We start from the raw sequence: 20,426 nt of genomic DNA on the forward strand, positions 1-20,426 counted from the left end.
GGACACAGCTCAACACAGTAGCTGGAAAGATCCGTAGAAGCCGTGGCCTCGTTTAAAATCTGCCTGGATGGGGAAATGACTCGCTAATGGTTGAAAGGTTACTTACAATACGGCAGGTGAGACAGTTTTGTGTACTAGGGGGGCAGTGGTGTGGGGGGAAATGCAAAAGAAAGGCCTGGAGGGTAAATTGGAATCTCGGTTTGGGGACAAAATGTGATTTTAGAGTCAGATACGTTCTGTTTCACGTGCCTTTAAAGTAGTCTGTTTCCTATATTTTATATAATGTGAAACTGTACGTGACAGAGTTTGGAACCACATCGCCCAGCGCAGTAGACGCTAGTGTTCCAACCGGGCCAACAGCCAGGAGAGAAGGCCGCCCTCTCGAGCGACGGGGCGCTGTGAGATATCTCACCAAGATACTCGTGTGGTCTTCACAGCGAGCAACTGATGTCTGACAGTTTATCACAGGACAGCTTCCAACCCGCTCTGCCTCTCATGGAACCAGCGTTCTGGAAGAAGGACCTGCAGGGGCTCGGGACCCCATGCTTGGTTAGCGGTCTGCTAGTGCCGTCTTAAAATTCCTAATGACAGTGGAGCCGACAGCCGCACATTTCCTACTTGCAGTGGTCCCCGAGGATTCTAGAGGCAGCCCTGTTCTCCCTGTTTGCTTGATAAAGACTTCTGCTTTAAAGGGTTGGGTGATGGTGAAAATCAGACTATCTTGACAGCACACGCTGCTAAAAAATGAAAATTCAGAGAGAGATCTTGAATTTTTATGTAAGGAAAGCCAAAGGTAGTGAAAGCAATCTATCCGGGAACCTACATTCTCTTGTCTCTACGCGGAAGTTGCAAACTAAAACCTCCAGGGGTTGCTGTCGGTATTCTTTGTGTTTCTAGAGGTTTTTGTTGGTTGGTTTGGTTTGGTTTTTGGTCTACGTGGCAGGTAGGTGGTGGTGACCCCAGAGAACTCAATTTTACATATTTTTTCCATTTGGAAGAAAGCCTGGCGTTCGTTCATTCACCAGATCCTGGTGGCCTTGCCTGCTTCATCCTGCAGAGTGCTCCCTGAGTGCTGGAGAAGACGGTGTATTCTGCTGTTCTCAGAGGGAATGTTCTGTAGATGTCTTTCTGGTCCACTTGGTGTGAAGTCCAGTTCCAATCCAGTGTGTGTCCTTATGGACTTTCTGCTGGATGGTCTATCCATTGCCGACGGTGGGGTACTGGATGTTGTATAGTACTGGGGTGCTATTGCTGTACCCCTTCCTTCGGATCTGTTAACGTTGCTTTATGTCTGGGTGCTCTGATGTTGCGTTAATGATGGTGCGTTAGGGCCAAGGGGTCCCTTCATCACGAGGATGTCGTAAATACTTCTTCACCCAGTATTTGTGTATGTATGAATTTTGGCATAAGCATTATGCTAGCTCTTAGGTACTCAGTCCTGGCCCTGGTCTAGACTTACCGTAGTCCCCCCTCCCCTCAAAAAAAAAAAAACAAAAAACAAACCAGAAGTGAAAAGAGGAATACTTGGTAACACATGAAAATTACATAAATTCAAATTTCAGTGTCCATAAATATGGTTTTATTGGAACGTGGCCATGCCGTCTTGTTTCGATATCGCGCGGGCTGCTTTCACACTGCACTGGCAGCCACCACAGCACACACACGGCCTGCAAAGCCTGTAATACAATCTGGCCTGTTACAGAAAACCTTTGCCATCCGCCGGTCTAATCAAACAAGAAGGGAACCGTCTTTTTGTGTGTCTCGTTTTAGGAACAAGAAGAGTTTTCCTAGAACCCTTTGGCAAACACTTCCCGGTGTCCCTGGCCCGAGGATTCCAGTTTTCATGCTTAACCCCAGCACTGGCAGAGGTAATTAAAATGACCTCGCTTAACATGGACCTCTTAGCTGGGTATCAGATTCCTTCAGTGAGGGATGTACTTAGGATCCACACCCTTAGAAAAGAGAAGAGAGGGGTGACCAACGGCATCTGCCCCAGTCCGTCCCTGGGCTGCCTTACATCCACACGCAACTCCGTAAGAATTTTTAAGATTCTTGCATATTCACGAAATGAGCTAACCCCTTCCCAAGAGGTCCACAGCCTGAAGCCAAAATCAGTTAGTACGTCCAGCTGGGGGGTCACTGGGTGACGCCGATTATCCTCTTTATCAAGTCCAGATGTGGGTCCTCGTGGCCTGGCAACCTCTGACGAAAAGCTACGTCATAGACGCCCAACATACCCAATACATAATGGAGGGAAAGGAACAGGATGTCTATAATAAATGGTCCTCTTTGGAATATGGATGAGCAGAAAGGCAATCAATGCCCAGTGGCCAAAGGTTCACTGTCAGTTGTAAATACTGAGAACTCCACTGGTGGGGAGTGAGGTCAGTGGTTGGTCAATGCATGGCCTTTGATTCCATTCAGGGGGACCATCTCCCGGGCGCGCAGTCCTCCAGGGCCATATCCAAGATAGGCAGCAGGGAGGAGGCCCCTTCCTCCTTCCCATGGGCATGAGGCCCAGTGTCTCAGAAGTGTCTCAGGGGAGGACAGTCACGGGCTTGGTCACAGACCATGCAAGGCCAAGCCAGCCAGAGATCTTACCTAGATCTTTTCTGTTTTGTCAAACAACAAGCATTTACTATCACTTGGATTTTGACAGGAATCTGGTAGCAGCCTAGCTGGGTGGTTCTGTCTTCTGGTCTTTCATGAGGTGGGCCTCATTTCTGAGCTTGAGAACTCTGTCTCCTCATCCCTGGGCTCTGTATCTTGAGGCCATAACATCAAGCCGTCATAATCCCAGCTACGTCCCTGGGCTTGGCCCTTTGGTGGAAAAGGCTAGGACCTGGCCTATCTTTTCTAGTTATCCATTCTGCTCGGCTTTCTGCCTCCACACCCCCGACCTATAGTTTAGAGCAAGGCTTAGCGCAAGGCCTGCTTTTTTATGGCCCCAGAGCTAAGAACGCTTTTTCGTTTTTAAAGAGTTGTAAAAAAAAAATGTGAGGAAGAACGCAACAAAGACCTGAGGTGGCCTGTAACACCTAAACTCTTTACTGTCTGGCCCTTTACAGGCCAAGCGGGCCGATTCCTGGCTTAGAATTTGAGTCGTCCATCCCTGCAAATCTCTGAATCCCCGGACTCACCATCGGTTTCGATTGCAGGCTTCAGGCAGAGAGAATCTCAGTGAAGCCATATTTTCTTCCACTTTTGCCACGAGATGAACCACCTTTGGCTCCAGATCGACTTTTTCTCGAAGGAGCTTAGTGAAAACTCTGGTGAACACATGGCAACAGCTCGATGTGTTTGTACAACTTCTCCTGGTACAACAGCACCCATAGGTACGTGGTTGGTGTGAGACAGGTGACAGTTTAAACCAGGGGTAAACATTTGGTCCATGGCCCCAATCCAGTCCACCACCTGATTTTGTAGACGAAATGACATTGGCACCCAGCCACACACGCTAAACCACACATTCTTCACAGCTGCCTTCAAAGGCAGAGATGAGAGGCGCCTGGGTGTCTCAGTCGAGTCCCACCTCTGCTTCTCCCCCCCGCCCCAGCTCATGCTCTCTCTTTCTCAAATAAGTAAAATCTTAATAACAAAACAAAAAAATGGGGGCATCTGGGTGGCTCAGTCATTGAGCGTCTGCCTCCGGCTCAGGGTGTGATCCCAGAGTCCTGGGATTGAGCCCTGCATCAGGCTCCCTGCTCTGCTAGGAGCCTGCTGCTTCCTCTCCCACTCCCCCTGCTTATGTTTCCTCTCTCGCTGGCTGTCTCTCTCTCTCTCTGTCAAATAAATAAATAAAATCTTAAAAAAAAAACAAAAAAAGAAAGACGAGTTGGTTGCCGAAGGGACCATACTAGACACTAAGCCTGATACATGGGCTATCTGGCCCTTCACAGAGAAGCTTGCCACACGTTGGTGTGAAATCAGTGTCTTGCAATAAAATGCAAGGGCCACCCCTTCCCAGCCTGGAATAGCGGGTCCTCACTGCCCTCGGCTCTGCCATCTCTGCTGGCCAATGGCACAGTAGAGTATCGGTTGATGCAGTGCCCACATTCAGTGTCATCAGGCTTCTTAGCTGCATACCACAGTGACTCTGGCTGATGGACCCCAAACAGGGGTTCCGTAAAAGGAAATCAGGTAGAGCCCAGGCTTTGGGAGAACGCAACCAAGCCCCTGTTGATTGCCTCCAAGTCTTCCATAGAACGGTTTGCTAAGGAGACGGAGGCTGGCGCCACAAGATGGTGCTTTGCGCTGAGAACTTGACCTTCTACAGCCTGCTGCTCCACCAGAAGGCAGTCCTCCGGAGGCAGAGCCTGGCATGGTGCATCTATCTGATGGGTGAAGACTGGGTCATGGACCACGCCCTTGCTGCAAGGGAGGCTGGGAAATAGCAGGCAGGTTCCTCGTTTATAGCCGAAGATAAGCTCTGTAACCCACCAAGACTCAGAAGGAAGGGAATTCCCCAACAGAGGAAGGAAGTTCAAATGCAGGGCGGTCCAAGCCAGTGGCTAATGCCTGGTATGTCCTATCAAAACCTGGTTCCCTAGTCCCACAGCTAAGCTCGTGCTTCCCAAGCTTTATTGACCCATGTCTCGCCCACTGCTCTCTGCTTACAGGCATGTACAGCCCACACAATTACTTGCTGAACATTTTTCTTTAAAGCAACTATTTTTTACATAAATACGTTTATTCAAAAGGAAAGTCTCAGGTAAGTTGAAAATCAGCATCGGTTGTCGTAAGTGACCTAGATATGATGTGAAACAAGAACGTTATTAAGGGTATAGTCTGGCAGAGGTTTTGAGCCTGAGGACTGCTCTTTCCCAGGGGAGAAAGGAGGCTAGGAACGGATGGATAGGTGTTCAAATAAGGTCAGGACCATAGCTACTTGGTCACAAGACAGTGACTTCTCTCCATGTGGTGTGACTGTATGTACTACTTAAATTAGTTGGGTACCACTAGGGGTATTTGCCTCGTAATGACAATATAAAAACCCATAAACCAGTGTCCTTGCTGGTGTGAGGGAATTCACACATGCGCGTGATTCCTCTCTCTCGGGATTTCCTGAGTCCGCTCTTTCTGAACTGAGTTGCCTCTTTCAAGCTGGCCTCATGATACAATCCCAGTCCAACAGGAGATGAGAACCACGTATGTTGGTGTAGCCACACCTGGGTGTATGATCAGAGGCTTCCAGCCTCTGAGGAAGCCCGCGACGCCCCATATTCTCAAACCCCTTCTGACCGCAATCCCCGATCGAGCTTCTGGGGTGGCAGTGACCCAGGAGGGTGTTGTGTAATCCCACGGGATGGCTGGTATCAGGAGCGGCGGCTCGGCCAGGTGTCTGGAGCGCGCTAATTACAGAGCGAGTCTGGCTTTTTAAGGGGCTGAGGTTTCTGACTCATTGCCCGTGGGGCAGGAGCTTTGATTTGTCTTTTCTGATCACTGCATTTCTTGCTTCTACCCAAGGAGCATGGCCCAGGACATCCGAGACCAACCAAACCCTCCCCGGGAGGCAAGGCCAGGCCAGGCCACCTAAGACACATGGGCCTCACATCCAGACAGGCCCAGGCTCCAATCTGACTCAGCAGTTAGTTAAGGAGAGGCTTCTCCAAGTGACCGAGATGCTGCAGACCTCGTGTCCTAATCTGCAAAAGGGGCGTGATGCTCCGTCCATCTGGTCTCCCATTCGGCCCGTATGTGTTAACACCTACTGTGCACCATATACTGGGGTAGGCACGGAGACAAAAGGATGGATCGGACAGAAGGGTCCCATGCACTCATGGAGCTTTCATTGTAGTGAGGAGAAACAGACAACAAGCAAGATAAATAAAATTACAAATTGGGATACAGCCCGTGAAGGGAATAGGGTGACGGGAAGACAGCAACAGGGGAGGCGAGGGCTCCATTGCCAACATGACGTTGACGCTAAGCTCTGCGTTAGGAGAGCTGAGGGCAGAAAGGACCGGGTCGCAGGACCAGCTGTTACACAGGGTTGTGGGATTCAGTGAGGTTGCACACATGCAGGACATGGGGACACACAGAGGACGTTAAGTACTTGCAGAGATGCCCAGAACTCCGGTTTACAGAGCACCTTGCCATGAATTGTATCATTACATTTGGTTCTCACAGCAACCTGTCAGATAGGGCAGACCCTGTGCACTCCTTTTGTTGGTGGGAAAGTGAGAAGAAGAGCACGTAAGTACAGCAAGGAGGCAAAGCCATTTCCTTTGGTCTCTCTTCTCCCCAGAACCACCTCCTTTGCTCGATGGTGGCCCCTTGCAAGATGGGAGTGGGCGAGCTTGCTACGGCTGCATAACAAACAGCCCCAGTGCGTGGTGGCACACACCTACAAGCGTCTGCTGTTCCTGTGTCTGGGCTCAGCTGCAGCTGGGCTGGGCAGCTCTGCTGATACCGGCTGGATGTGGCCCCAGGTCTGGGTGTTGGCGGATAAAGACCGATCTTGTGTGAGATGGCTTGGAACACTCAACCTTGTTCATAGCTCTCTCGTCCTGGATCAGACTGGCTCCGGTGTAGACGCATGGTGATGACAGAGATGCAGGAGAGCAAGGGGAAACACATTCTCTTAGGCTTGTGATTGGATATCATTCCTGCTGCCTTGTACTGGCCAAGCCGGTTACAAATCTTACCTGGGCGCAAAGGAGGGGAAACCAGGTCCCTCCTCCAGGGACCTGGTCCGCACAGTCACCTTGTGGAGGACGGTGGTGAGAAGGTGGGGGGGGGAGGGAGCCAAGTATTGCGGCCATTAATATAAGCTGAGTGCTGACTTCTGTTTGGGGCCATAAAACAGAGAATGGCTTTGTGTGTGTGTTGGGGGGAGGCAGCAATGGAACCATCTAGAGCACACACCATTTAGGGAATACTTGTGAAAATGCAGATTCCAGACCTGTTACATCTCGAGGAGACTGACCCAGTATCTGACGTTTCAGGACTTTCAGGTTTTTCAGAGGATCCCAAAGTTGGCAGGTCATCATTTTCAGGGATCAGACCTAGGTCCGTAAATCAGATGAGTTTTAATTTTACATTTGGAGGTAAATACTAGAACATGTATGTCAGTATCTCGTCCAACCCTCCAAAAAATATGTATCCCAAAATTATCCGGCTTCCAATGCATTTGTGTTACGGCTTTGGGAGGCCCAGTGGCCAGAAAGTGAAAGAGCAGGTACGACTACCACCCCCTAGTGGTGAGTGGCCGCACAACATAGCAATAAAGCCCCGGGGGCAGAGAGAGATTGTTTCGCCTCCAGTTTAGCCAAATCCGACACAGCTGATCAAAGCTAATGTGAGTTATTCCTCCGCGTGCAGTTAAACCTGTACTACCAGAACATTGCTATGTACTGATTTTCATTAGCTCAATTTATTAATTTTTGGCCATGTGATTTTTTAAAATTTAAATTCAATTAATTAACCTACAATGTATTATTAGTTTCAGAGGCAGAGGTCAGTGATTCATCAGTTGCATATAACACCCAGCACCCATTACACCACGTGTCCCCCTTCATGTCCATCACCCAGTTGTCCCAGCCCCCCACCTCTCTCCCCTCCAGCAACCGTGTGTTTCCTATGATTAAGAGTTTATCTCCCTCTCTGATTTCATCTTGTTTTATCTTTCTCTCCCTTCTATGTTCCTCTGTTTTGTTTCTTAAATTCCACGTATGAATGAGATTGTATGATAAATTGTCTTTCTCTGATTGACTGATTTTGCTGAGCATAACACCCTCTAGTTCCATCCACATTGTTTCATTTTTCTGATGGCTGAGTGGTATTCCATTGTATATAGACCACATCTTCTTTATCCATTCCTCCGTCAATGGACATCTGGGCTCTTTCCATATTTTTAGCCATGTGATTTTTGTATTCTCATTTTCGGTTGGCAGAATATTACTGCATTGAGACGGATTTGCAGCTTACAACTGGATGTCAGGATAGACGTTAACTATTGTTCCATGAGACAAGAATATCTTTCCAGGGCAAAAGCACCTTGAAGTCATTTTAAATAATTATGTTATGAAAAGTACCATGAATGTTTTCTTTCAAAATCTGTCCTTGTAAGAGCTCCCTAGTAAAGACCACAGTTTCTCACCATTGGCACAGTGGACATGTGGGACCAGAGAATTCTCTGTTGTGGGGGCTGTCCTATGCATATGAGGCATTTAGCCACATCCCTGGCTACCACCCATTAGAAGCCAGCAGGCAGTCCCCACACACACCAAATTGTGGCAGCAAAAAAGGTCTCCAGACGTTGCCAAATGTCCCCTGGGGAGCAGAGGCAAAATTGCCCTCAGTTGGGAACTGCTGCCACGGGGTTTTGTATACCAGGGAATACGGTGACGGGCGAAGCTCTGGGAGGCCGCAAGGGCGCTGCTGGAAATTCTGAGGGGGGCTGGCCCAACGCCGCTCACATCCTCGCGGGAGAACAGGGCAAAGCCAAGGACAGCCGCCCCACTGTGGCCGTTGGCATGGGTGAACACAGGGGAGAACAGCACAGGCTGTCCCCGGTCCCCAAGCTGGAACTGCACATTTGCTCAATATTTGTCATCAGCCAGAACAAACAGACAGGAGGAACCAGGACGAAATTGCTGCTCCGTGTTTGTAGAAGGACGATAGCCTAATTTCACCAGGGGCCTGGACACCCGTGAGGAAAAGGAGGTGTGACCTGACCTTGGCACAGGGTTACCTTGAATAACAGATTTTTAAATTTTTTCCAGAAGGAGAAGTTAAATGGCCAGGACAAGGCTGCTGCCTCGTCCAGGACGGGGTGGCGGCCAAGGGAGCTGCTGGAGACCAGAGCCCACCCAGAGGAACAGCCACCCCCCTTCTTCCTCTTTGTCATCCTCAGTCCTCCCATGGCAGCCTGGGATGGGTGGACTTTGGTCCAGAAGCAAGGATCCTGAAAGCCCCCCAGCCCTTTTCAGAATAAGGTGCGACATCCAGATCCTGGGGAGGTAGCTCCCTGGGACCCAAGGGACTGGCCTCACCAGGGCTGAGGACCCTGCTGAGCTGGCCGCCTCCCTACAAATCGGGTCCCAGCCTTTCGGGGCTGTGTGCCCCACAGCCAACCGCTGGATTTCTCCGGGTCTCTGCTTCCTATAAAATGGGACTGGCCGCGGCAGCCACTGCAGGGCTCATACAGTTGGTGCTCAATGAGGGCTGTTGATCTCTTATTATTGCCAAGGCCACCTACCAAGTGTGTGGTCGACACAAGGGTTGAAATTAGATTTTCCAGCCCAGGATCCTGGGTTCTTACCCTTGCCACGTGCCGGAGCCCCCTGGGATGCTTCTGAAGCCCGGATCCCCGAGAGGTGGGAGCAGCCTGGAGTGGAAGTGTTAAAGTTCTCCAGGTGATTCTAACGGTAGCCCGGGGCAGAGAACCTGTCTCTGGGCCATGTGGTAACTCAGGTGCGATCCAGTAAGTCGGGATTGACCTTCTGCGACTGGCTTGTTTCACTTAGGCTAATGTCCTCCGGGTTCAGCCACAATGCAGCATAGGACCGGATTTCCTCCTTCTTTACTTCCGAATAATACTCCGCTGTACGTACACACCGTCTTGTCTTTACCCGTTGGACACCGTGGATGGGACTTCAGTTTGTAACCACCTCTGGATACCGCTGGACGAGGTCCCTCAAGGAGCGAGGCTCAGAGGAACAGAAAGTACATGTGGGTGACCAGCAGCTGGGAGAAAGGGGAGGGGGAACTGGGGTTCAAGGGGTACAGAGTTTCACTCATGCAGCTTTGAAAAAGTTCTAGAGATCCCCTGTACACCAGAGTGCCTATGGTGAATGACAGGGGACATGCAAAACTTTAAGAAGGTAGATCTCATGTGTTTAATATTTTACCACAATTAAAAAAAAAAAAAGACAGTGTCAAATGAGTGGTTCAAAGAAGCGCTAAAGTCTCCAGAGTGGGCAGAGCCCACAAAGAGCAGGACTGAATGAATCCGAAGGGGCTTCCTGGAGGAGGTGGTGGCTGAGCTGACCATGGAGACAGACCTTCTAGGAGGAGAGGCACTGGGGAGAGCAAGAAAGTGGAGAGCCAGCGTATGCAGCAGCAGCAGCAGCAGCAGGAATGGAAGTTTTCCCAGGGGATTAATGAGAGCAGAGGGCCCTGGGAGCTCCAAGCAGGGATCTGGAGACTTCGGCATGAACCGCAGACATCCTGCTCCGTTCGCGAAGCAAGGTGTGGCTCCCGCCTCCCCACCCCTGGGTGCGTTGACACAGTAACCAGAGTATCTGTTGAAGGATGATGACTCAGCCTCCCCTTCCAGCCTCCCCTTCCAGCCTCCATCTTGCTCGGCTGGTTTTCTGGCAAGGGAGGCAGAGGCCCAGGGGGCAAGATGGGGCAAAATGTGGCCCAGTGTGTGACTGGCCAGATGGTGCCCGTAGCTCCCTGATTTCCAGTTTGGCCTAATGTCTGTCTGGCTGTGCATGGAAGAGTCTTTCTACTTGCTGGTGGGAGAAAAGGGTTTCTTAAAGGGTCCGCAGCCCCACTACCTTGCAGTTCCCTGGGGGGCCTGCAGATTCCTGGGCTGCATCCCCGGGGTTTTTGAGTCCGTCCCTCCAGGGGTGGGGCCTGGGAATCTGCCATTTTAACAAGCTCTCAGGGCTTCGGATGGATGTGGGTGTCAGGGCGCAACTGGGAGGATTTCATAGATGTGCAGTCCTGTCAGCTAAGCCAGACCGCGCAGATTAGGGGAGGGATTGCCCGGCCCGCCCGAATTTCCTTTCTTCTCTGCCGGTTCTCGGCTCCGCGTCGCTGAGCATGAGAAAGGCACAGGGGGCCTCAGAGGCGGTGTGGGAGTGCCATGACCTGACGTCGGTGTAGTCTCACTGAAACTGAGAAATTAGAAAAAAGAAAGGAAATGTCCCCTCCTACACAGGGTCTGCTGATTGTCAGAATAGCTGTTCATCGTGTGGATGTTTATTGCTTTTTTTGGTGGCTAATTTGCAGTCCCCTTGCTTTGGTAAGAACACCCCAAATTCCTTTCGGAGAAACCTCTCTCCCTCCCGGCAGGTAGTCTGATGGGCAGGTCAGTCAGGGGTCTTGTGGCCTGTGACGCAAGCCAGACCAATCAACGTTTCTTTCTTAGACCCTCCTAGGCTGCACGAGGATGGGAAACCCTGTCGGTGTTCATTCCCAGAGCAGGTGTCTGTTACCTTGGCCCCTTCTGAGCCTTCCCTAGTAGATGTCACAGTTGTCTGAGCAGCCATAGGTCTCTCTCCTAAATCCCCCTGCTCCTTAAGTTCTGGTCTGCTTGACAGCTCTGCAGGTCGGTCTATCTCTATCTGCATGCTGCTGCAAAGTTCTGGAAAGCTTCATTGTGTTTTTACGTTGTCGTGGGAAAGGGGAAGAGCTGCAGTGGGGTTGATGCTGGGAGTCATTGCTGTGCCATTCGTCGGCCACATTCAACTTAGTCCACCAGAAAAGCTTCACATTTTCATGGCAGACCACACAGGGAACATGGCTTCTAGAATCTTGCCGAGATGAGTCTTCTTCCCCTGGTGTTGGATTCAGCTTAAAGTAATTGATTTTAATCTCCGTCAGTCAGCTCTAATATGACAAAAGTGTGGAAGAAGCAAGAGAGGAGGAAAGATGATAAAAGCCACTTGCAAGGGCTTTGCTTCTAAGTGGAACTGTGCTCTGAAATCGAGAGGAGTCAGGGAAGGGCTTTGAAAACCCAACTGACTTCTGCGAGAATTCCAGTTGTAATTTGTGAATCAAGTTCAAAATCGAAATCCACTGAAAATTGCCAGAAAGAAAGCATTTTTCCTCTGCCCTTCTTGGTTTGGTTTTTGTTGTTGTTGTTGTTTTGGACTGGTCCAATAATCAAATGAACATAGGACAGATTAACAGGAGAAAAACAAATTTAATTCGCACATACCAGAGCCTCACAAAGGACAACCCAGACAATTGAGGCTCTCAGGTCGTCTCGAGCTAAGGAATGAGATCGGTCCTGGGGCTTCAAAGCGGAGGGCGACTCACAGGACAAGAGAAGCAAATGTTTGGTGATTAGATGTCGGACTTCCTGTGCAGACAGATCGTTCAGATTAAAAAGCTGTCTCTTGGGAGTAGCTCTCTTTCTGGGCCAGGCCCCCCCATCTAAATTCTTTGAGGTAGTTTAAGGAGGAGGTAAAAGTTTTTCTTGAGTCGGCCGGGTCTTGATTGCTTTCAGCTCAAAATAACCTACATGCCTAAGTGGCCCATTTTGGGGGACACTTGTTCTGAACCCCTGCAGAATCAATGTGGAGGTCCGGGAGGCAAGGAGCACGTTGTATCTAGATATTAGATAAAAGACTTGACACACTGGCACCGTATTTCAAATATAGTATTTTGTAATAATGTGATAATTGGCTTCAACACGAAAAGGACAAAAAGGTTTAATGTCCGTTTCGAAAGGTGGGGAAGAGGCATACTGCCACCTGGTGGCCAACTTTCCAAATTGTTCGATCAGGCCTTTCAGGGAAGAAATTGTGACATTGAATGTACCAATTTGGTTTGGTCCGGTAAAAGTTTTTTTTTTTTTTCTTTCTTTTAATCAGTCATCAAAGAAGAGAAATGATTCAAGTGATACCTTTCATGCTCCTTCTACATTTTCCTCTGCCAAGTTATTTTTCCTGAAGGAAGGACTGTGTGCACATTTATTCTGCTCTCCTTACTAGTCTTGGGGCAGAGTAATTGGATCCTGAGGTCTGTCTGGTATGTGCCTAGAAGGTTCACTGGAAAGCCTTCTTGATTCTCCTGCCCCTGGACATCACTTCCACAACCCCAGTCCAGCCACTGCCATCTTGTTCTGACCATTACCGTAGACTTGTAATTAGTCACCCTGGTTCCCTGGTCTACCCACCACGTCATCCATTCTCCAGTTTAGTTTCCACACGGCAACCAGAGTGATGTCCCCAACCTTGTCTTATCCTATGACCATTTTAGGATTGAAATCTTCATTGGCTCTCCATGACTCCTAAGGTAACGACCCAACTTTTTTTTTTAAGTTTTTATTTTAATTCCAGTATAGCTAACACACAGTGTTATACTAGTTTCAGGTGTATGATACAGTGATGCAACACTTCTTTTTTTTTTTTTAAGATTTTATTTATTTATTCGACAGAGATAGAGACAGCCAGCGAGAGAGGGAACACAGCAGGGGAGTGGGAGAGGAAGAAGCAGGCTCCTAGCGGAGGAGCCTCATGTGGGGCTCGATCCCATAACGCCGGGATCGCGCCCTGAGCCGAAGGCAGACGCTTAACAACTGTGCCACCCAGGCGCCCCGAAGCAACACTTCTATCCATCACCCAGTGCTCATCGCGACAAGTGCACTCCTTAATCCCCGTCACCGGTTTCACCCCTGCCCCCACCCCCTCCCGTCCAGTAATCATCACTCTGTTCTCTGTAGTGAAGAGTCTTGTTTGTTGATTTGTGTGTCTCTCTTTTTTTCCCTTTGCTCATTTGTTTCTTAAATTGCACATGAGTGAAATCATATGGTATCTGTCTTTCTCAGGATGATTTGTTTCGCTTAGCATCGTACGCTCTAGCTCCATCCGTGTCATTGCAGATGGCAAGATGTCATTCCTTTTTACGGCTGCGTGCTATTCCATTATATATCTGTACCACATCTTTATCTGGTCATCAGTCAGTGGACACTTGGGCTGTTTCCATAGTTCGTGGATTGTAAATTATTGCTGCAATAGTACGGAGGTTCCTCAAAAAGTTAAAAATAGAACTACCTCTGATCCAGTAATCAAACTGGGTATTTACCCCCAAAATACAAACACTAATTCAAAGGGATACATGCACCCCTATGTTTACAATTAATCACCCAACTCCCTACCATGGACCACCAGTCTCTAACAGCGTCCCAGGGGCTCTGGCTGCCTCATAAACAAGCCCCAGGCTTAGAGGCTTAGAATAATTTTTGTTTTGCCTAGTTTTGTGGGTCAGGAATTAGAGTGGGGGGCTCAGCTGAACTGTTTGTCTGATCCCCATGACTTCAGCTGGGGCGTTTGAAACCCAGGATCTGCTTCAAAGATGGCTTCCTCCCTCAAGGGCCTCCCTGCTGCCCCCATGTGATATCCTGTCCTCCACAGTCTCCTTCTTGCAGCAAGGTGATCTTAGGGTCGTTGCGCTTTTTAGATGGTGGCTGGCTTCCAAGAAGCAGGAAGTAGAAAGTGCCAGGCCAGCTCCGGGAGCTGCCCTACATCGCTTCCACTGTGTTCTGTGGGTCAAAGCAGTCCTAGACCTGCCCGGGGTCAAAGAGGTGGAGAGACAGACTGTCCGTCTCCATGGGGGGGAGGCAAGGCCACGCTGCAGGGGACCAGGGAGCGTGGAAGGTCCTCTGCACTCTGCCGTCCGTGGTCTAGCCCCTGCCAACCTCTGCAGGCCTCCCGGAACTCTCCTGAACCACCTGCCTCTTGCAGATGTTCTTCTCTGGGCTCTGAACCTGGTGAGCTCTGTGTTGCAGATCTCAGCTAAATCAGGATTTCCAGACTCTCCATGGACTGTAAGAGTCCAGTGATCCATTGTTTTGTCCCCCAGCTTTTTATTTTGAGAAGTTTCAACCTACAGAAATGTTGCAAGAATAACAGGACACCCATACACTTTCCACTTAGATTCACCAACTATTAACATTGTGGTCATACTTGCTTTGATCTTTCTGTGTGTGCGTCTGTGTGTGTGCATGTGTGTAAATATTTGTGAATCATGTTAGTTGCAGACCTCAAGGCATGGAGTTAAATGTCCATCATTTCACATGGACACATCACTATTACCTATATAGTCTGTAGTTGGGGCTTTGCCAATTGTCCAAATGATGTCCTCTAGAGCCGTTTATAACACGAAATCCAGAATCCACTAAGAATCATGCACTGCATTTCATTGGCGCACAGGATCCCCTCTGACACCCAAATCCCCTTCCTTTAGAGGACTTTCTTCAGTGTGGGTTAAACCCCTTGACCTGGCACAAACCCTTCCAGCAGACATCCTGCCTTGTTCCTTCTCATCCTTCAGGCCTAAGTGCCTCCCCCTCCGAGAAGCTTTCCATGACTAGCCTGTACCCCCGCTCCCATCATGCTCTGCCATATCTCCCTGCTCAGTTTCCTCATGGATCACATTCTGTCGCTCTCTGAAAATCCCGTGTGCTTACTTTTTACTTGTTAATGTTGTTAGGTCAGTTCTAAAAGGGCAGGGACAGTATCTACTCGTTTTTTGTTTTTTAAGATTTTATCATTTATTTGAGATAGAGTGAGAGTGAGAGCAAGACAGAGAGAGAGAGGGAGCACGAGGCGGGAGGAGGGGCAGAGGCAGAGGGAGAAGAGACTCCCTGCTGAGCAGGGAGCCTGATGTGTGGCTCGATCCCAGGACCCTGAGATCATGACCTGAGCCCAACGCAGATGCCCAATTGACTGAGCCAGCCAGGCTCCCCAGGACAGTATCTGCTCGTGTTTTCCATGTTAGCCCCTGGCCGGTGTCTGGCATATGGCAGATGTTCATTAATTCCTTGATGAATGAATACATGAGTATTTCACTGGGAAAATTTAATGACTCAGTGAAAACAATTTTGGGTTGGCTGAGTTTCGTGTCCCAAACCTTTCCCATGTCATAAACCTCTTGGCACAACTGCTAAGAATTTCTCCTCTGTCTTGGGCTAAATAGCCCAGCCTATCCACGCCTGGCTTGTATTTTGCTCAGAGGAATAACTCCTGCCCATAAATTTACCCAATTGGTTTTATATAGAGCCCATTTGGGCTGAAACGAGGTCCCATATCCTACTGCTGAACTACCCAAGTATCTGCTTTTCACTCGTGGGTCCCCATCTGTGAACAAGAGATGGGTGTCCCTAGCTCTGGGACAATTTCTCTTTCATGGAGGGAGATGCATAGTTCGCCCAAGGGAGCGGACCTCGAGCTGTGGTGGTGATTAGGTTCCTCTGCAGACAGGCCAGAAAACACCCATGACCCACAGCGATTACCCCCGTGCGGCTCCCACCCCGTGCCGTATCTGTACCCTTTCTTCAAGGCACTCCGGACGCCAATCCCACACATCGCACCTACCATGGGTAGGCACTCCTTCTCCCAAACTCAGTATTCCTTTGGATCCTTAGAGTTAAAACTCCGTATTGCTAAAGTCAAATATCCTCTGCCTCTTGCGTTATCCTGGCTAAACCCGTTCCGTTCAACCTGTCCAACTGCACACACTTGATTCCCCCCAAGCCCAGGGGAAGAGAATTGGGTTGGAAATAGTCTTAACTACATCTTGAGTATAGAGATGTTATCTTCACAGATCAGATGTTACTTCCCTCCATCAAAGAAAGGAAAAGAACGTCCAGATGGGTCCTTGCCCCAGTGGTTGGTAACAGCACCTACAGCTGTGTCCCTTGGGGTCAGCTGTATCGGTTCAACTTCCTGCAATCTCTGCAGAAGTTCAAGTGACAGAAATTCAGAGGTTGACACTTTTACATATTTACCCATTACCAAATCCACAGGGTGGAGTAAAATTGAATTAAAATAAAAAGTCCTGGGGTGCCTGGGTGGCACAGCGGTTAAGCGTCTGCCTTCGGCTCAGGGCGTGATCCCGGCGTTATGGAATCGAGCCCTACATCAGGCTCCTCTGCTGGGAGCCTGCTTCTTCCTCTCCCACTCCCCCTGCTTGTGTTCCCTCTCTCGCTGGCTCTCTCTCTCTCTGTCAAATAAATAAATAAAATCTTTAACAAAAATAAAATAAAATAAAAATAAAAAGTCCTATAATGCAGCCCTAAAACCCAGTTCCATCAGTTCCTATCTTTTGGCCTCATCTGAGATTTCTGTCAGGGGAGAGATACAACTACCTGGCATTTCCATCCACGTTGAAGGAAATCCACATACGCCACTCAGGCTTAAGGATCGTTGAGCCAAAGGCCACTGAGGAACGGCAGACACAGGAAGACCTCTTTGCTTTCACCCTTTCTGCCGAAAACCAGGGCATCCTTTTCCCCTTGGACTATGTATTAGATCTTTCTCGTCCTTAGACGGGCTCTCTTCTGGTGCCACCGGTGGGATAACAGTTGAGAATCTTGCCCCGGCACTTTCCGAAAGGTGAGAAGCACTAATGCCTCTGGAGTCATCGGCCCTACGATGCCTTGTTCTCAGCCTTCATCACTCATCCTATTGTTGTGAAAGCTCTTGCTTAAGACCTGTGCACCCACCAACATTCCAGAAGATGTGTTGGTTGGGGGTGTAGTTTCACTTTGGTGATGCACCCCCAAATCCTGTTTATGGTTTCAAGTCCTTGGGCTTCACGTGGCATGCATGTGAATGTCTAGTCTGCGTCACCCCAAGGGTGCATTAGCCCCCTAAGTGCAGCCCCGGTCCTGTGCTGCAGGACGCTCACTGTTGCTCTGAGCCTGAAACCAGGCCTCACAGAGGACAGCTCATCTCCTCAACTTCAGAATCTGGGTTTTCCAGTAGTCATGCTTCTGAAGATAAAGACACAGGAGACTGAAAAATAATAGCTTTATTTATGACTGAAAATGTGCAGACATTCAGAAAATGCCAAAGAAAACCACTCCTCATTCAATTTTTGATATCTTAGAGCCTTTGAGGACTAACTCTCACTACATACTGGGAAAGAACGCCTCTTGCGAGCAGACCTTTCTTCATACGAACAGTCACGTTTGTTTCTCAGCCTCGCACTGGGCCCCGACTCACTCATCCGGTCTGCTTGCTCGTTGAGCTTCTTGGCGACCAGTGCTAGTCACAGGGTCGCCTCAGGGCCCCGCAGACAGGGCTGTGCACAGGCGCCACTCTCGCTCCTTCAGCGTTCCGTTCTTGCTCCGAGGAACGGCGGCAGCCGGGCGACGAACTGAGAGGAGCGGGAAAGGGTCAACACAGGAAAGCCTTAAGCCGGAGGCGGACAACTCCAGTTTCTGGAGCTGAAACAGCAGGTCGGATGCCACTTTTTTAGAAAAGATGCTCTGGGTTTTGTGTGCACAGCACACAACGGGTAACTAATTTATGATTTACCTAAATATACAAACAGATGTCGGGGAAACCGCCAGACTCTTTCCCCAAGTGACTGAATAGACAAAAAAGAAAAATAAGGGAGAGGGCAAATTAATAGCCCTTCGATTTGGGGCAGAACGAGAAGACAAGTACTTATTTACATAAGATCTTGGGCAGATGCACCCCAGCGATGATCCCGCCTCTTGAAGAGCGGATTTTTCACCGAGCTGCACTGGCCACAAAGGCAGGTCACCAAGAGCGGACAGCCGGCCGAGGAAACGGTGGCTGTGTCCACGCCAGGGCCCCGGAGAGATACAAGTGCCAGCTCTGCAGTCAGCCACAGTACTGTGCACAGCACTGCCTAGCGACACGGGCCATGCGAGCATGTGCGGTAGAACATAGCCTCAGGAAGTACTTACTGAACGCAAACCAGAAATTCATGAAATGACAGGCCACTTACAACACAGGGCAGAGGACTGTACCTACACAAAGGGTTCACAATCGGGACTGGCCCTTTAAGACAGCGACTAGTGTCAGAGGAATATTGTAAACCAACAACTCAAATACGAACAAACAAAACGATGCGGTTCAATATATATAATTACTGAAGACTTGACTTCTATGTAAGATCTTCAGAAAACCCAGGGATAGATTTTATATCACAAAATGGTCCATATCGACCAAAAATGTCTTTTGATTGGACAGTAAAGTAGTATTTGTTGGAAGCTAAAAACTGAGATAAAGTGCAGGCCATTGGGAGTGGCAAAGCTTTAATTTCCCCAATTTTCTTCCAAGTCAACTTATTGTTAGGGCTCTCGTGGCAGAGGAAGAGGTGATAGCTTTCCACGGGGGCGCACTTGGGGTTGATCTTGGTGATGTTCCAAGTCAGGGCGATGCCCCTGGGTCTCAGCACCCGTTTCACTTTGAGCTCGGGCTTCTGGGGAGGAAGGGTGTCTCGGATTTTGTCTACCAGTTCAGGCAGTAGTGGTAGTGGCTCTGGGAGAGGTGGCAAGTGCTCAAAGGACTCAAGAACCTAGGGAGACATTTACAAAGTTTAGCAAGCTGCACCGGTGGGTTTTGAATCAAGTGCTCAACTGCGTCCTAAATATACTTCCTGTTCTTTGATCCGTTTCTCGAAATCGTAACAACAAAAGGATGCTTCAAGAACATGTACGGCTGGACCCAGTCTCTGCAAGCATAAGCCTCTTTTGGCATTAGGATTTCTACACTCTGGAGTATCACTAATCCAGAACGGGTTAGGTGCCAGGCACTCCGGGTAAACATTCCATCTCATTTCCAAATTGTTGTCCCCAAACCTCGTGCTAATTTGCATGAAAAGTGTGAGTGTCCAACAACACCCACTTCCCTCCACCCTCGTCAGCAGTGCCTACTACTCTTAACAATCTTTTGTTGGGTAAAAAAAATATATATATATATTTAACCTCCAGAGTTTCTGGAAAGTTCAACTGAATTATTTTGATTCCATAAATTAGCAGATGCACAATACACCATTTTTAAAAAGTACAAGCTGAACTATGACCCAGGTGGTTCTGTAAGTACACTGCGTACGTCCCCGCAATTTGGAACGCGCATCCCCGACAGAGCATTTCCATCCGTACCTGGGCTGCATTTTGTGCCACTGGGGTTGTCTCTTTTGAGATCAAAGCAGCTTTGGTAAGTGACTCCACAGTGGATGCTGAACTTCCTGTGAACACAAGGTTTGAAAAGTAAAATTCATCCGCAGTAACCAGTTCCATAGCCTTTAAGCAAAACTAGTTCACATCTTAGGTGGTAATTAAATATGAACTAAAATTATCAAACGGTGTAATAAGATGATAAATTTTTGATAAAAGTTCAAGACCTGGGGCACCTGAGTGGGTCAGTCGGTTAAGCGTCTGCCTTCGGCTCAGGTCATGATCTCTGGGTCCTGGGATCGAGCCCTGCGCTGGGCTCCCTGCTCAGCGGGCAGCCTGCTTCTCCCTCCCCCTGTACCCCCCCCCGCTTGTGCTCTCTGTCTCTCGCTGTCTCTGTCAAAATAAATAAAATCTTAAAAAAAAAAAAAGTTCAAGACCCAGTAGTGCCAAATATAGAGAATTTCCCTCTAATGTGACACAAATTGCCCTGTTAAGATAAACACTTAAGTCATTAGTAACCTGGAACTAGGAAAATTATACACAGGAGGGATCCCTGCTCGGCGTTCTTAGAGGTGCCTTACGCTCTCTCAGGTCAAGAGGATGTCGGCAAACACAGAATCATTTACAATCCCGTATAAATATGATGTGACACACGCAAGTCCTGGCAATTCAAACTAGGTACCAGGCAGTCTGGGGCTACAGGAATCCCTGCTGCGGGGGGTGTTCGCCCGGAGGGATTAGACGCCAGCTGACCTTGAACCACAGGGGCTTGGACGCGGGCCCACTTACACGTGGGTAATCTGCACTG

The 20,426-nt window shown here is 49.1% G+C and overlaps 1 protein-coding gene across 4 annotated transcripts in view; it reads right to left on the reverse strand.

Annotated features, from left to right (window-relative positions):
* Positions 1–6,942: 6,942 nt before the first annotated feature.
* The window catches only part of ATF7IP2 (activating transcription factor 7 interacting protein 2), a 65,527-nt gene continuing 52,043 nt past the window's right edge, over positions 6,943–20,426 (reverse strand). For 2 of the 4 annotated variants that reach the window (XM_034670378.1, XM_019803178.2), the window contains exons 10-11: positions 19,604–19,689; positions 17,851–19,017 (exon numbers count right to left, since the gene is read on the reverse strand). In XM_034670378.1, coding sequence (XP_034526269.1) covers positions 18,604–19,017; positions 19,604–19,689 — 500 coding nt within the window. In that variant the 3' untranslated portion in view covers positions 17,851–18,603. The other 2 variants (XM_019803180.2, XM_019803179.2) reach the window with 2 other exon arrangements.

The sequence above is a fragment of the Ailuropoda melanoleuca genome, chromosome 10 (genome assembly GCF_002007445.2).
Source record: "Ailuropoda melanoleuca isolate Jingjing chromosome 10, ASM200744v2, whole genome shotgun sequence".
Lineage (NCBI taxonomy): Eukaryota > Metazoa > Chordata > Mammalia > Carnivora > Ursidae > Ailuropoda > Ailuropoda melanoleuca.